The sequence below is a fragment of the Bactrocera oleae genome, chromosome 2 (genome assembly GCF_042242935.1).
Source record: "Bactrocera oleae isolate idBacOlea1 chromosome 2, idBacOlea1, whole genome shotgun sequence".
Classification (NCBI taxonomy): domain Eukaryota; kingdom Metazoa; phylum Arthropoda; class Insecta; order Diptera; family Tephritidae; genus Bactrocera; species Bactrocera oleae.
The window spans coordinates 23,626,423-23,644,339 of record NC_091536.1 but is presented as its reverse complement, the minus strand read 5'-3'; the positions used below and the strand labels follow the sequence as shown (position 1 = coordinate 23,644,339).

The window sequence follows — 17,917 nt, the reverse complement described above, 5'->3', positions numbered from 1 at the left end:
AAATTCCTTTTATTGCTTTCAGTTCGCACACTCATTATCTACAATTACTATCAGAAAGACATGAGCACCGTTAGCTTTTCCACTGCCATCTAACTGAATCAGTTGTTACATTACATACACGCCAAATAGCACGAATTCGCTTGCCGAGCAGTATATCGCCTTACGGCAGGCAGCGATTTATGGTATGCAATTAATTCGTTGAAATTGTGTTTCTCCAATTGTCTGTCTTTAGCGAAGTGAAGCAATAAGCTTGAGAATTGCATTAAGATATGTGAAGACCGACCGCAACAGTGGGGTCTGCACAAGAAATTCGTTGCACGATCCTATATCTATGTGGCGTTGTACATGCCCTGAGCAGATATAATTCGTAAGCAGTGATTTTGAACCTGTTTTGCTGCACGAAGTGCAAGTGCCACATGTTAGGTGCTAGTGTCTGTAAGTGTGTGTGTGTTGGCGCGCCAATGCTTAATAAATTTAAATTGAATGTAAATAGATTTTTGCACATTTCCACCCTTTTACAGTTATCTTCTGCATAAGCTTTTTCTTCAAGCTTATTTCTTTTCTCAATTCAACGCGCTGAAAGTGGAGCAAGCGCATTTCCGTTGCTCCACCCTAGATCTTTATCGTATTAGTGAGCGATGAGCGCGTTGAATGCTACTTCTGACAGACTACCTGCTGACTAACTGATGGATTGGGGCGTATACTGAGAAAGTGATTCATTGAATGGCCTCCGCTTTACTCCTACGTGGACTTACTACGAACTGCTTGACTGCTGGACTGCTGAAATGTGAGAAGACGCCAACATCGTTGTGCTCTCATATATCCTTTTGAAAGCTTGTATCTTCCCCTCTACATATATATATATGTATATTGCTGGCATATATGTATGGGACTTTGAGAATTTACTGCTCCGCTAGTTGGCTAATTTCATTTTCCGATTTCGTATTTATTTCTGCAGATTGCAAGTTGCAACATGCAATAAACTCAACGCCCGTTACATTACCTATGATGTGACCCTTTAAGGCACGTTCACTGATTAGCTGCTTTAGTGTACTGGCATAAGTCAAAAACATACAAAGATGAAGCGATATTTGCAATCAGGAGAAAAGTAAGACCTTGCGCCAAAATTGGCATTATACAATACTTTTCTCCAGCTTTAAAAAAAAACGAAAAAGCGCTAAAGCCTTCTTGTTACTTTAATACAAAAACAAACACAGTTTTTGCTACCCTGGCAAACTTAACAAATTTCGATGCTAATTTCAGACTATTTACCGAAAATATGCGAACAATTTTGCGAAAGGTTTTAAGGTTTCACTGAAAATCAAACGTGGAGATATCTAGAATTAGAGTCTACAAAATGTCCTGTTTTATTCAATTAAAATCGCGCTTTCGCATCAAAAGTAATGCGTACGGACTACGCAGAAACAGTGATATTGCCAATTACGCAGATATCGTTGTAGTCTACCAATGGATATGAATAGGAGATTCTTTACTTTTGATGTTGCAATTTATTGATTATGCTTAACGGTGGTAATGTGAAACGGATTAAGCAAAGCACCAACTTTTATTTAGTATTGCATAAGTTTCGGCTCAAATATGGATTAACTGTATACGTGACAAATGAAGGTGGATTAGTGAGGGCGAAATATTTTACAAGAAGCAGTCAACAGTTTTAGGCTTGTTAATATTTTAGTAATCACGCGATTATGAAACTTTACTTTTGTACATATGCGACAGCTCTTGCCGCTCGACAGCATATAACAAGGGAATTGTTATTAGCACTGCTCCCACACAAGTACTTCGACATTGACCAAAGTAATGGAGAGTTAAAACCATCGCTGCTTCCGAGCTTGTATTTATTTTGCCTTTTATTATGTCACATATTGTATAGGCGACCATTAGGTGTAGTAAATTTAGACAGAACGTGTTACGTGTAATTGAGAACGTTATAGAATTTAGTGTCGAAACCGAAAAATGAAAACACAAAGACCTGGCATTTTTACGACGAGTTTGTGCATAAGACAAAATGGTATAACCGACAGCTGCCACGAGAATCACACGCACTGGCTCCTAAAAAAAAGACAACATTAGCATTACGACACCATAATAAAGGAAGTAATTTAACCGTGTTACACTAATGGAACACCATAAGTCGCCGTTTGCTGCGACACAATGAAGTCAGCGGTTGTGTCAGCTCCTCTCAATGAGACACCCGTAATTTTTCATTCAGCATACTTGTTGTAACGGTTTTCAGAAGTTGGCTGAAAAGCCAGTGGCAAAGACCTGGAATATTTAACTGCTGGCTTGAGAATGCTTAATGCAACGACAATTAATACCATATACAAGTAAGTATTCACGATGTAAAGGCGTCATTCTCGCAATGTGTGAGAATATGGTTCATAATACTATTTTCTTACTGCTACGCCTTTGCAACAATTTCAAAAGTATGAACGGCAAAATGGCTTTTCCCGCTCAATAAAATTATGCTTGTATAAAATTATAAATGGAAAAGGATATAAACACAATGTGACGCAAAAATACTGGGTGTTTGAATAAAGATTTCCCTTGATCGCTTTTAGTCCCGCTAAGTGCGTCTATTTTATTTAGTTCAAGTGGGTTTTCAAATTCGAACAAAATGGGCGCTAGAAGAATTTATTTATTCTTTTTACTTACTTAAACTCGCTGGTATTCAATCTATGTTTACCATTTTCCAAATTATCATACAGAAATTGGCAATCAGTAGCAGGTGTTTGTATTTCTACCTAAACGGTGCCGAAGAAATAGGCAGCAAAGCCAATGCCATCAATACTATTTGAAGTTGTGCTAAAATTAGCATATGACTAGAGTGTGATCTTCAAATGGTCTATTGTGTTATGACAAGTGTCCAAATGCCAATCGCAGCAATGACAACAGCACTAAGAACCTAGCAACACATATACACACATACTTACACATCAAGAATTTGGCAGCTAAAACGTCAATTTTAGCATTTTTGTACAATTCGCTTCCAACTTGCTTGTGTACAGAAGTCTACTGACAGAACAGTTGCTATACAAGTGCGAGGCAAGTGAAGCAGAGATGCATGTGTTGGAAAAATTATTATATATTTTTAAGAAAAATAGTTACAATAGTATATTATGCGCGACTACCAAAGAATCTGCGAATTCTTCAGGCGTTTAGCAATAATCTTCATTGCGTAATGCTAACATTCTTCATCTGCAATTTTTTTGGTTGTCCAGGTAATTTTTCCGGATCCAAGCCAAAATCACCACTTTAAAATCGTGCGAATCACTTTTGGCACGTTCACCGTAAACTTCCATCATATTAAGCGGCTATACTGGTGTAGACTCCTAAATTTTAGTTATTTTTCGGGCTAAGATAAAAAAAGGAAAACAAATTTTACCATCCCTTTTTGTATATGATTTTTATTGGCATTTAAAGAATATTAAAAAAAAAAAGCAATATAAAATATTAACACGTAAGGAAGGGCTAAGTTCGGATGTAACCGAACATTTTATACTCTCGCAAAGTCAAATGGTATACTCGTTTGAGATTTCTTTGTGGATTGACTGATATTTTCGGTAGAAGGTCAACTATAGGCACTGGGGTCCACATATTTAGTACTTAGGGGTTTGAACAGTTTTGGTTCGATTTAGACAATTTTTTGCAAAAATTTGCATAGTGGAAAGTGAAAGAATCAGATGGAATTGAAAATGGTGTTACATGGGAAGTAAGCGTGATTGTAGTCCGATTTCGCCTATTTTCGCACTATGACATAAAAACATGAAAAGAACGTTATGCACCGAATTTGGTTGAAATCGGTTGAGCAGATCTCAAGATATGGGTTTTCACCTAAAAGTGGGCTGTGCCACGCCCACTGACTAATTTTGAACGCGGTTCCTATAAAGCCAATTTATACCATCTCAGAGATAAGATTTAATGTCTCTGGCGTGTTTAGTGCTTGATTTATCGCGCTTTTAGTAGTTTTTAACAGTACCGTTATTGGCGGAGTGGGCGGAGTTGCCACCCGATTTCAACTATTTCCACACCTTCAATAGAAGTGCTAAAAACATTTGCTTCCAGTGAATTTTGTTATTATAGCATTAGCGGTTTAGGAGATATGCACATTAAACCTATTAGAGGCGGGACCACGCCCACTTTTTAAAAAAAAGTTTTAACTGCAGATGCCCCTCCCTAATGTGATCCTGTCTACCAAATAACAGTCTTGTATCTTATTGCGGAGCTTAGTTATGGCAAGTTATTTGTTTTTGATTAATGGCGTTTTGTGGGCGTGGCAGTGGTCCGATTACGCCCATCTGCAATACCAACCGTCTCACGGTACCAAGAAACATGTCTACCAAGTTTCATAAAGATATCTCAATTTTTACTCAAGTTAGAGCTTGCACGGACGGACGGACGGACGGACGGACAGACAGTCACCCGGATTTCAACTCGTCTCTTCATCCTGATCATTTATATATATATAACCCTATACCTAACTCGATTAGTTTTAGGTGATACAAACAACCGTTAGGTGAACAAAACTATTATACTCTGTAGCAACAGGTTGCGAGAGTATAAAGAATCGTTGAACTACAGGTCGGTGGATTAACGGTGCTACCTGGTTGACATGATTCCAGCCCTTCTCGAGATCTAAAACAAATAAATCGAAAAATTCTTCATTTGTAAAGATGACCCTATCGGATTGATTCGGATTGAAAGAAAAAAAATCACGATATGGCGTCGACTTGAAAAAAATAATTTTTATGCACTTTTTTTGACTCTTTCAAGTTTTTTAAACATACTTAATATTAAAATTTTTTAAAATGCGAGGCTGGCGTGATAGAGAGCTGTATAACAAAGATTTCTGTTAAATTTCAAAAGGTATCGGTTAAGTAGAACTTGAGATATCATATCAACCAACTTAAAAAAAGTAGTTACAAAAACGCGTTTAAACTTTCGTCGTTCGTTAAACCAGTCCAGTTGCCACGACTCTACGGCTATAACTATATATACGTATTTTTTTTAAAATACTACAGTGGTAGAACTGTATGCAGGCGCTACAAAAGTCAAATGTGGCAAAAACACTTACACTTTTTGCGGTTTGTTGTACAATCTGAGCTAGGAGATTCTCACAACAATATGTATTGTCTATGGTATCCAGGGAAATGAAAGTAACAGGCCTCCTTCACTCAGTTTTATCGTATCAATTAATAAGTATAAATAATTAAGGCATACCACTTATATATGTAGTGAGGTTTTTTCAGAATATGCACATGCATATGTATATGTACATATGCAACATGTCATATCCCGTGCTGACTGTCATAAGTTATGTTACGGTATTTTATTGTTTTGCATGTCCGACATATTTTACATACAACGAAACTTTTACCTCAGTTAGAGCACCAAACACACATACATATGTAGCAAAATACACATAAACCATATTATATACGATATTTACCGTAAATGCCATACATTTATTTTGAATCAATAAATAAAAAGCATTATTCCAGCACAGCAATTATTTTGCTTATTTGTTAGCCATATTGCTGCTGATGACATTAACTATGCCGTTTTTATATTCTCTTTTCAAATGTATGTTAAGCATTATTGTGCAGCTTGGCAGCCACTCGCTGCCCATATGTGTGTGCGTGCGTGTTATGCAGCAGTTTTTACCTGCCACTATACAATCCTCACACATGTAACTCATAAATTATCGCCGTCGCATTGTTGTAAGTCAAAAGGCTTAACAATAATAACTACAACAACAACGACACCAATAGCGAAATAAGAAATCAGCGTGAAGCAGAAAACTGCAGCCAAAGAGAGCACAAATTACAAATACGAATATTTATTGCTATCAAGCCGCGGGCGTAATCCATAGTATATGTGTAGGCGTGTGTGCATAACAGTTGAAGGAGGTGAAAGGCGGAATATGGGATAGAAGAGAAAGAGAATTATGCTTATTTGAAGTGCTTGTAGGTTGTTATGTAATTGTGCGAGAGAACATCAATAAATTATATGAAGCTTTATAAATATAAAAATTATTAGACCGGGTCAAAAATGATTTAGGGCGACTGTCTGCCCGTCCATTCGACCGTGTAAGCGATAACTAGAGCAAAATTAAGACAGTTTGCTGAAACTAGGTACCATATCAGCACCCGAAAATATTGTGTTCGCTATCCCGCATATACCTAATCTAAGAATTTCAAACTCTCTTTTGGCTTTATACCGTACCTATCAGTCAATATGTAAGATAGAGTACCAAACGTAAATGTACGACAACGGATAAACTGTAGCTTAAAGCACAAAATGGGTGTAATCGGTCCACACATTATCCCAGCTCCCGTACACTATACATATATGTAATTATTTTCGTTATTTTGGCAGATTTTATTCTAAATATATTGCACAATGCGTGAAAATATTTTTTAAATTATATTAATATCTGCTCGGTCCTTGTCCAGTCCCAATATACCTATATAGTGAATTTCGACAATGGCCCGGAATGTTTGTACGATACTTAGGATACTCCTGAGTGAGTAGTGGACCAAGAATATTATTGCAACACCACTCGTGCGACTTTCTAATGATCGATATCACTGGCCGATATATAATCGGCTGCCTATTAGGGTGAGTTAGCAGTTCAGCATGGATATCATCATTAAAATAAAAACAGATGTGTTAAAATTTAAACATTTACGTATTTGAAACCCAACTTTTCGACCTTCTCTTTTATTATATGTTAAAATGTCTGTACATAATATAAATTACGTTAATAATTTGAGAGTTGTTACAGAAGTATTCGCCGCTTTGTATCTAACTTGTACATACTGTATTCATGTACTTATATTATCTATGCGTGACAAGTTTATTATATTGCAATGATTTATGCACAAATTTACTACATTATCCATAAAAAAATATTTCCTTAATAAATCCCACATATGAATATAATTATCCATTATAAACCACTTATATATTATTGTATACATACATACATACATATATGCTTGTACCTAAAAGTAAAAATTTAATAAAAAAAATAATACCAATATATAGCCACCATATACCTAATACAAAAATTTTCGCACTTCCGGCTGACTTTATACCACACATATCGGTCAATATGTGAGTTATCTTGATTAAATTGAATGAGCCTGTTGTTCTCTTAACGGTGTATCTCTGTGCTTAAAATGAATAAAATCGGGTGTAAACTTGCCCTAGCTCCCATATAACTAATATCAGGGTTATCATACATCCGGTTGACTTTACTAACTAAATATTGTTAGCGGTATGTCAGGTACTCAAATGAAACTCAGAAGGCATCTAATTCTGTAATGTAAAGTAGTGTTGCCAACAATAGATAAATCCGAAATAAAATACAATTATTATATTATTAAAAATCATATTATATTATTGGTTTAGCGCTGAACATGAATGGAGTTGGTCTAGACCTTGGTCTTAATCTTATATATCTAATATCATCAATTGCGAGCTTCTGTTTGACGTTTTGCACATCAATTAAATATATTAATTTTAGCCTCTTCGTTTAAGTTAAGATCAGAAATATCTCATTTGTGTATGATTTTATAATAAAGTAATTTTCGTCGAATAATAAATATTGAATTCTTTCGCAACATTGCTTCTTGGAAATTGCAAGGGTATGACATGTTCGGTTACATCCGAACTTAGCGATTCTTTACTTGTTTTATTCTTGAATTAATATTTTATTTTGTCGTAAACGATTATAATCATCTGTTGTGTTATTTGAATATACGGCCGCCACTCAATAGTACTAAAATTGTATGCTTCCCATGGTCAGTCTACTAAAAAAATGGCTGAAATTTGCAGCATTTTTTTATTTAAAAATAAATAGAGAAACTTTTCCAAAAAAGTGTAAAAAAAGAAGTTCTAAATAGAAATCCGTTATTATTTAATATATAAAAAAAGCATTGTGAAATGATAAAACAATAATACATATATACCATGATACAACCAAACAATTAAGAAACGTATTTTACTAATAAAACATTGTGAAATTAAATAGCAAACAGTAATTTATACTATATTGTTGACTCAACCAAAAGATAATTGCAATAGTACTTGATATCACTGCATATATATATAACTGAAAATAGATCGTCTTCAGGTGTGATGATAAGATAAAACACGTAGTAATGGTCAATCATAAGTACCGGAAAATTAAATCAGCAATAAACAAGTAAGGAATGGCTAAGTTCGTGTGCAGCCGACCAGTTTATAATCTGGTAATTGGTTAGGCCCAGAAGCAGTTTCCTTCAGTTTCTTTAGTTAACCTCCTCAGAGTGTTAGGGAATACGTTTACCAAGTTTATCAAACTATCTCAATTGTTGCTCAAGTTATCGCTTATACGGACAAATGGACGGACAAACAGTCACCGCAATTCAACTCTGCTCGTCATCCGGAGATATATATACATAACTCTATAAGTATATCCATTTCGATTAGGTGTTACCAACAACAAAACTATTATGCTCTGTGGAACATGTTGCGAGAGTATAAAAAAATAAATTAGTAAAACTAAAAACTATTACAAATTTATATTTGACAGTTTTTAAGTAAAGGGTGTTTTGTTTAGACATTTGGGTTTTAAGAAGAAATAAGATTTAATTTAATGTTATAATTAAGAAGTTATCTTTATTATAAACATTAGGGCTAGCCATTATGTTTTAAAAACTAATTCGAGCAAGAAATCGCAATTCGGGTCATATGTCAGCAATATCGTGCTGTATAGTTTCTTCGAAGCCGTCAGTGGTCGCGCGCTTATCAGCGGTTGTGAATCGCACGATCTTGGCGCGCACACCGCATGCGTACGACGCGATAGAGTGCGCTCACCAAAAGCTGGCCGACTTTATTTTTGTAGAAATATGGCCAATGATTCCTTCAGCCCATATTTTTTGATAAGTTAATCTAACTTATATGCATAGACTTTCCATACGCTTATTGTACCGAAGGTAGTAAGGAGGTTATCGTACTTTCTGTTACTGCTATATTAATACTTTAATAAAATTTTATGACAAAGACAATTTGAAGATATACAAGTATTTGGACATAGTAGATCTGCTCTGTCCGAGCGAATACGTTTTACTTTTGCATTTATTTCTTCTTTATTTCGCTCGGAACCAATTTTTTCAGGCACAAACTTTAAATTAGCATATTCCCAACTTCTAAGCTATTCAAAGCTGATAATTCGTTAGTTGGTAAATCGTTAAAACACCTAGCTATGAACATACTTTTTGCTCTATCACAGTAGTGTGGTATATTTTGTCTCAAAAGAGATTTTGTTGCGCGCAGAAAATGTAGTATTTTTTCGCAATGAATAAAATGAACTTTTTAGGCAACGACACAAAACAAACATTTGATGTTACCAAGTAACAAAAAAATTATCAAGCTTTGCCAAGCGGGTACTTCGTTACTCGGTAGAACGATAGTTCGTTAATTTTACAAAAAAAAATGTGGAAAACGGTTGGCCTCAAGGGCCATCCCTGCAACTTCCCGCTAATTTCATACGCTAACGTTCAAATTTCGCTTTTTTCACTGCTTTTGAGCTCTTCGAAATTTTTCGTTTTCAATATCTCGCAAGTAAATCAACCGATTTCGACCCGGTTTGCGGCAAACGATGTGTTTTTTCAAGGTTTAGAACTGATTAGTTTTTGGTGTCGATCGGTCAAGTCGAACGAAAAACGATTTTTCAAAATTTTTATTTTTGAGATTTCTCAAAATCAACTGGTCCGATTGGGTCCAAACTCACACGAAATTCAAGCGCAATGAAACCCTTTGGAATGCCGTTTAGTTTATTCAAATCGGTTGAGCCGTTTAAAAGTTATAAGAGGGTCACATACATCCACACACATACATCCACACATACATACAGACATACGGACATCATCGTAGAAATGTTCGGGGAAGTTTCCTCGACCCTCAAAACGTCGAGATCTGTTGAGAACTCGATTTTTGCAAAATGGGGTGAAACCAATATCTTCCCGATTTTTAGAAAATTTTCAATTTTCTTAGCGGGAAGTTAAAAATGTACGTAAAAAACTATCGAATATCGACTAACGAATTGACAAAGCTGGTCTGAATACACCTAATATAATATATTTTAGAAATTACATTTTCAGAAACTAATTATTTTAAAAAGTACTACAGCAAAAAACATCTAATCAATATTTCTAGTAAAGTACACAATTATTTAGTACATAGCTAGGTTACACCCGCTACTATCAGCGTATGTCAAATATAATATAACAATACGATTAAGGCCTCTCTTGTAATCCTCACTCTCTGAGCTCATTTAACACGCTATTAAATCTTAGACACTCATAAGATCAGTCCTGAATGTGTGTGGAACACAACGGCATAATTACACGTGGAACGTAAGTATATACCAATATTTGTATTTGCACTTTTGAAGTTAAATAGTTTACGTTATCGCTTATCAACGAATGCTCATGTGCATTAATGTTTAGGAAATTATTGTTTGTAAGTTACTAGTAAAATTATAATTTACGTTCAGTTAAGTTTTAGAATGCTTTCAATTCACGTTGTATTCAAGCGCAATTAAACGGAAACGAGTAATAGAGCATGACCGGAAACTCCGATGACTTCAATGCCGATGAGCTGCAGACGCCCGAATGGATGAACACAGATTTTTTCTTGAAAGTGCTAAAGAACTGTGAGCAGAAAACAAGCAAAATAGAAATTGTGAATGTGAGCATTTCACCAGCTTCCATGAAGGGTGATCACTATGCGAGCGTGATATTTCGTGCGCTGCTGGAATTTCAAGTGAACGGTGTTCGCAAAACCAAATCTGTGATTTTGAAAACTATGCCAGAAAGCGATGGACATAAGAAGGAGATGCTAGGCAAGACGGATATTTTTGAAAAGGAAATAAACATGTATACTAAGGTTCTACCGCGCTTCGAAAAGATCTTGCGCGACTCTGGTGATAATACAGTGCTGAAAGTACCGTTAGTATTTCACAATGAACAAACTTGTTCGATTTCACATACAACTAAATGAACAAATAATTTCAGGTGCTTATACAGCGCTTTGATGCCTAAGAAAGTAATTGTTTTTGAAGACCTAGTGTCCGCCGGCTATGAGGTAGTGCGTGATCGAACTCTGAACGAAAAAGAAGTGAAAGCAGCCTATGCTATGTTGGCCAAGTGGCATGCCATCAGTTACAAAATCAATCTAGAGGTTCTTCTAATACTAGAAAATTTGCAAAGGCTTATTAAATATATTTTCCAATTTATTTGCAGGAGCCGCAGTATTTTGACGAATTTCAGAGGGGCGTATTCAACATGTCCAACATAGCCAATGAGCCATTTATGACTAGCGGTATAATAAATTTCGTAGATCTACTGAGAAAAACACCTTCTTTACACGCTTATTTGCCATATTTTGAGCAATTGAAACCCAAGCTCCTGGAAAGTTGTCGCGAATCTTATGCCGAGTACCGTGAATCGCCGAAAGAGGGCGCATGCTATGTTCTTTCTCATGGTGATTTTCATGGCAAAAATATGATGTTTAAACATCAAAATGAAAGTGATGAAATGGTGAATGTTATGCTTTTGGATTTCCAAATTTGTTACGTGGGTCCGAATGTCAATGATTTGATATATTCCATTTACTGTTTATTAGATGAAAACTTACGCTTAGATTTTCCAGCACTGTTGTACTACTATTATACTATTTTCAAAGATACTTTAGCCAATATCGGTTTTAAGGGCACTTCACCGACACTTATGCAGATAAGACACCAGTACATGCGCCATAAAAATTTGGGTAAGTGCCGAGCACTAAAACGCCTTTTCAAATTGTTCACATATGAACGTCATACTATTTTTACTAGAACTTTTCCTTTTGGTGACATTTTTGCCTTTGTGGTACGCATTGAATGAAAAGGCTGACATGGAAGACATGATGACATCCGACGAATATCGGCGCTCTCTGTACAACTCTAAGGATTATATAAAATATTTGGAGCACGTTTTACCACGTTACCTGCATTTAGGCTATTTGGAGGAATAATTGTCATGACAACAATAAAAACCAAATTACTACAAATTTATAGCAATCATTATAATTATGATGTATATTTTCAAATTGAGTTCATGTTATTTTTCATTTGAATCATTTGAAGTCGAAATTAGTCACTTGTAGTGAGTGTTGAGTGTCAGGTTCTAGGATTGGAAAAATGCTTTTCTCTTTTCAAGAAGCTGCTCGTTTGTCGGAACAGCCAATATCGGACCACTATATCTGACCAATCAAATGCAAGTTCTGAGTATGGAATACTTTTTTATTTATGAAAGCTATTCTTATTTCGGTACAATTGAAGTTAACTTGTCTTGTCTTGTGTGTATATAGGACGAATGCGTATTTGAAAAAGAAAAAAAAAATTAAATAAATTTTATTTACCTACAAGTATAATAATTATGAAATAATTTTAGCAAACAAGTGAATTGATTCTATCAGGAAAATATCAAAGAAGCCTAATTAGCGAAAGTAATCTGTAATCAATGAAATAATCTTTACTTTTTATTTTATACTTAAATGCATATTTTAAATGTTTATTATAAGATAAAGTTCAACTGTAATGTTATTGGAAAGTACAGTTAATAATGGTCTTTGCTTTCTTTGTATCTGTATCTGTGCGCTCGAATAGTTATGGTTCCATTTGATTATTTGTTCATTGAAGTTTGTAAGCAATGAGACACAGATCTTCCGTGAATATAGAGAGCTTCTAGAAATTTGCAATTCGACACGGAATTGAAGTTCCTGAATTGTCACCGACACTCTCATGCACTGCTGCGATATTGTCATTTGAACGACTTGTGTTTGGACGACCAGTGTGTTTGTAGTCTCCAACGAATTCTATCTTCCCGAATTTTTCAATTAATCTCTTCACAATTGACAAAGTTAAAACACTCTTCCGTCCATATTTCGTATGAAATTTTCGAACTTTCATAATTTTTGAAATGTTGTTCAACAATGAAGATACGTTGTTCTATCTTGTAATGCTTCCTTTTTAGTTTTATACCATAGTTTTGTTCACCTAATGATTATTTGTATCACCTAAAACTAATCGAGATAGAATGGCGGCAAATTTAAATATTGTCTAAATTTTGCCAAATTCCATACTTTTGTTAAGGAATATATGGAATGTTTAACACTTCCATGACACAAGTGATTGAAAAATAAGTATTTTTTTTAGCAATCAGTTCATCATTTAGGCACAAAGTCTACCATACACGTAGCGCAGTTGTATTCTAAATAATGATTAAATGCGTTGCTGCTTGACACAACCTAAACTGTGTTTGAAATAATTACCGCATTTTGTTTTTGTTGAATAATCTTATTTTCTCTATGCTAACGTCGTATGCAAACTAGATAGGAAGCATATAGTTAGAAACACGCCTGGGCACCCCGTCTTTTTATTGTAGAATAATTACTGTCATATATAAACTAATTAAAGATCTATCATAACTGCCATGTATACACACGTGTATATGTAAATTTGTCAGAATAATCTAGCTAGCCCACAATAATAAAAGTAAAATCCCCACATTTCATTTGATTGCCGACCGAAGAGAAATTTAGTTAATTAAATGTTTATTTAATTTAGTTATTTAAATATTTGCAACACATTGCGGTAATAACTATCTAAAACCCGACTTTACAAATAATATATAGTGGCATAATCCGATATATGCTTTTAAGTTTACAAGTAGTTGCAATACTCAGAGAGGCCCATCGGATAGCTGTGCAAACGGTACTCGAACTCAATATTTATATATACCAAGCACTTTAGCGATAAATTAAAAACTATACCCATTTCAGCGTATTTACATAAGTATAATATATCACTTAAGGTTGTGATAACCGCACCAAAAAAAAACAAAAACAAAACGAAAAAGCACCTAACTACTTTTAATGTCTCTATTTCCACTTCATTACATAGAATGTTTAGAGTAATTATCATATGTAATTATAAAATCTTGTTTGGTCATTTGAGAGAAACTGCATTCAGCGCTCTGTGTTTTAGTATTTAAAGCACTGTTCGTTTAACTGCAGATCACAAAGTACGCAGAGCGGTCGACAACTAAACACTGGCTAGCAATTTTTGACAATATGAGACCTAAAGCCGAAGACTACAATGAAGATGAGCTGCAGCCGCCAAAATGGTTGGATAGTGAGTTTTTTACAAAAGTACTGCAGAATTGCGAGCGAAATGCAAATGATCTGGAGTTGAAAAATTTCAAAATCAGTCCCGCCACTGTTAAGGGTGACCACTATGCCAGCATAATGTTTCGTGCATTTGTGGAGTATCGGTTAGAGGGTGCAGAGAAAAGCAAATCGATGATTATCAAAACAATGCCAGAAGTCGAAGGCTTCAAAAAAAATATGTTGAAGAAGTATGACATATTCGAAATCGAGATTGGTATGTATACACGTGTACTGCCACGCTTTGAAAAACAACTGCGAGATATTGGTGATAACACAACGCTAAAAGCCCCGTAAGTACATATGGATATAGTAAAACATAAGGGAGTTAGAATTTATTTTACGCTTCTAAGAGTGCTTTACCATGCATTGTCGCCACACAAGCTCATCGTTTTCGAGGATATCGTGCCATTGGGTTACAATGTATTGCGTGGACGTTTTGCGAATGAGGAAGAAGTGAAAGCCGCTTACGCCAAAATAGCCAAATGGCATGCGATCAGCCACAAAATAATAAAAGAGGTAACTGCTGAAGACAAACTTGAATTTGATCTGATAATTCTGCTTACAAAACGACATTTAGGAGCCACACTACTTCGATGAATACCGCACCAGTTTCTTCTCGCGGGATATTAGGAATAATCCGTTTTTCTTAAACGGAACGAAAAAATTTATGGCTTTCATGCGAAAAACACCAGAATTAAAGGAATATTTGCCGACTTTCGAAAAACTTTATGAAAAAGTGGATCTGCTAGACGCGGCAGTTTCTTCCTATACAGAATATTGGGTTTCGCCGCTTGATGACGCTTATTATGTGCTCAATCATGGTGATTACCATATGAAGAATATGATGTTCAAGCATAATCCAGATACCGGAAGATTTGAGGACGTTATGCTCTTGGACTATCAATTTTCTCATGTTGGTCCAATAACGAGTGATTTGATATACTCCAAATTTATGTTATTGGATGGTAAGTTGCGTCCGCGAACAGCTGAATTGCTGCATTACTATTTCACGATTTTCAAGGAAACTCTTGAGAAAATAGGATATGATGGCCCCTCACCGACTTTGGTCAAATTTCGGCAGAACTTGTTCCGTCACAGATTTACAGGTAAGTGCGCAAAACTTCCAAGGTTTTCGCTTAGATCGCCAATCGTACTTAGATCGACAATCGTTGTATGCACGCTTTTTATTTTCTTTTGAAAGAACTGCTGATGATGACCACCTTCCTTCCGATGTGGCCCAAATTTTGTCGAGGAGAGCTTTCACAAGAAATGATGCTAAGCGACAACGAGTGCGCTCTTAAAATGTATGACAAAGAATATCTCGACGAGTTGCTGCAGATTATTCCGAACTATTTGCATTTGGGTTATCTCGATATTTAATACAAATTTTAAATTGTAAGCTTCTTAAAGGTGATAAATATGTCCATGATTTAAGTGTAAATCAGTGTTAGCTTTATTAAGGCATGCATTGTAAGCAATAAAGTTCGTGAGGCAAAAAATATTAAAAAAAAAAAACTTGACATAAACCAATTAAGTACCAAATTTTGTAATATATAGTATTATATATTACCGATTAATAATATTTGAAAGCGGCACATTTGCGTTTGGACATAACTGATGTAAAGAGTAGCCCAGAATGAAAGCTTTTGAAATTCAAGCGATTAGAAAAACAAGCTGTGATACCATTATGGTTCGAACCCTAGTTAGTTTGACACGAAGTTTGTAACGCCTAGAAGGAGACGTAACAAAGTATACTTATGTATTAATAAATGATCAGCGTGACGAGCTCAGTCGACGAACTAGTCGTTCAGTTTTTGCGATATCGATCTGAAGTTTTGGGTAATTCTGCTTTTTTGCAAGAAGCTACCCTTTTGTCGGAACTCGACATCGGTGCTCTCTATAGCATATAGCTGCTATTTAAACGGAGCCATCAAAAACTAATTCTTGTATAGAAAACTTTTTTAATTGACGTCAAAACGTCATCACGCAGTTCGATACAAATTATTGCCCGCTGCAATCTGCCTCATATGTATTATAGTTATGGTACAGCTGAAGTTAACGTTTTATTCTTATTTTATAAACAATTCAACCATCACTTGAACATTGATTTTATAGCACTTTTTGGTCTAGACCTCTATGAGTGATATACATTGCGATACTAAGTAAGAGGTACTTGTCAGTTTTAATAAAGCCACTGAAGTAAAATTAGAAACGCAACATTAATCATGATCTGGAACACTTGGTCCTTACCTTACTATTCAGCGCACTATAATTATTAAAATTCTTCACCGCAAGCACCATAAGGAATAACGGTAAGCTGCGCTCAAGCAATCTTCTATTTACTACCCAATTTCCTTTAGCTAGTAATGAAAACTCCTAAGAAAATTGTCTGCGCTGAATGCGGCGAAATAAGTAAACAGTTTGTTACGCTTGTTAAGGCAAGGTGCAACATTTAACGCCTGCTGTGGAAGACAAGCACATCCGGCGGACAGGTACTCGCAGAATAATACAATATAAACAAGCAAAAAAACAGCGCAAGCTATACACCACAAGTAATGTAATACCTTAAACTTCGTTCATTACGTTTGCAGGTGAATTTTTTTTTTTAGTTTTTCATTTTATCTTTATAACTAAGAAAACTACAAACCAAGCAAATATAATACAATTGTTTTTAGCCTTCCGTGCACCCACTATTCCCACCGTGGCCGAGAAAGTTGCAGCCACCTATTTCAGTATGCGTGGTATCTTAACTTTGCTACCGGAAGTGGCACCAGAAGATTTATCTTTGGCAATATGGATGTGTATACTTATGAGCTCGTGCAACGGTATTCAAGCAACCGCCGTAGTTGAGTGGCTATGGCGTTAGGTGCAACCATTGTTACAGACAACAAGATTGATTATGCCCCAAAGTTGCTTTCAACATATCAGCGCTTCAGCTCTTGAAAACGAAGCTGCAGCTAAAGCGTAACAGAAACTCAACATGTGCATTAATGAAAAGGGTAGAAAAACGCAAAAGAAAATGACAGCTATGTAGGTATAAGAACTATTTTCACACAAGAGATACATACATACTCCTTGTAAGAAGATACACAATGAAAACGGAAGTTAAGACACGCCGTAGATGCGATATATCTATTTCGCTTTATTGTTATAGAATTAAGGCTAAATAAATATAAATAGATGGAAATAACAGTTTAAAGTGTATGTGTAAACCAAATTTAAAATATAACTGAATATATTCCGACTTTGTTGTTTTTGTTTATGTATTTTCAAGTGCTTTGCCCACATTGTTTCAAAAGATCATTTAAGTACGGCAGCTTAAAAAATAATTTTGAAAAACCGCAACTTGTTTGCTCGTTGCAGAAAAGCCAATGCTTTGAATACTACAGTTTAAAGGTCTTTGTAAACTTTCTTTGCTTTACTCTGCAGCTGCTGGGAGAACCAATGCTATTGCTTGAAAATCAATTTGAAATGCAAACGCTTTTTGTTTGGAGCGTCGATTTGTTTGATTACTCGTTTACGTAGTCGTTTGGAGACAGCATTGGCTGATGAATCGCCACTAGCATAATGCAATTAGAATTGCTTTAATTGGAATGTTTAACAAAGATAAATCGAAAATCAAAATTAAATTAATTCG

General features: G+C 35.3%; 2 protein-coding genes and 2 long non-coding RNA genes across 5 annotated transcripts; 3 read left to right on the top strand and 1 right to left on the bottom strand.

Annotated features, from left to right (window-relative positions):
* Positions 1–1,842: 1,842 nt before the first annotated feature.
* On the bottom strand, positions 1,843–2,531 carry LOC118683703 (uncharacterized). The gene is made up of 3 exons (XR_004979541.2): positions 2,337–2,531; positions 2,126–2,283; positions 1,843–2,070 (listed from the first exon to the last, which is right to left on the bottom strand). It is a non-coding gene; the product is annotated as an uncharacterized lncRNA (long non-coding RNA).
* Positions 2,532–10,450: 7,919 nt separating this feature from the next.
* On the top strand, positions 10,451–12,163 carry LOC106623187 (uncharacterized). 2 transcript variants are annotated; one of them, XM_036377331.2, is made up of 5 exons: positions 10,451–10,530; positions 10,604–11,018; positions 11,085–11,250; positions 11,313–11,838; positions 11,906–12,163. In XM_036377331.2, exons 2-5 carry the CDS (start codon positions 10,633–10,635, stop codon positions 12,082–12,084), a joined length of 1,257 nt encoding a protein of 418 aa, XP_036233224.1. In that variant the 5' UTR covers positions 10,451–10,530; positions 10,604–10,632; the 3' UTR covers positions 12,085–12,163. The 2 variants fall into 2 exon arrangements, with proteins under 2 accessions (XP_036233224.1, XP_036233225.1); XM_036377332.2 differs by lacking the exon at positions 10,451–10,530 and having other exon boundaries at positions 10,565–11,018.
* A 1,964-nt stretch (positions 12,164–14,127) lies between these two features.
* On the top strand, positions 14,128–15,814 carry LOC106623188 (uncharacterized). The gene is made up of 4 exons (XM_014242609.3): positions 14,128–14,570; positions 14,631–14,796; positions 14,858–15,386; positions 15,482–15,814. Exons 1-4 carry the CDS (start codon positions 14,185–14,187, stop codon positions 15,658–15,660), a joined length of 1,260 nt encoding a protein of 419 aa, XP_014098084.1. The 5' UTR covers positions 14,128–14,184; the 3' UTR covers positions 15,661–15,814.
* A 208-nt stretch (positions 15,815–16,022) lies between these two features.
* LOC138857954 (uncharacterized) lies at positions 16,023–17,546 on the top strand. Its single transcript, XR_011397202.1, has 2 exons — positions 16,023–16,871; positions 16,956–17,546. It is a non-coding gene; the product is annotated as an uncharacterized lncRNA (long non-coding RNA).
* Positions 17,547–17,917: the final 371 nt, after the last annotated feature.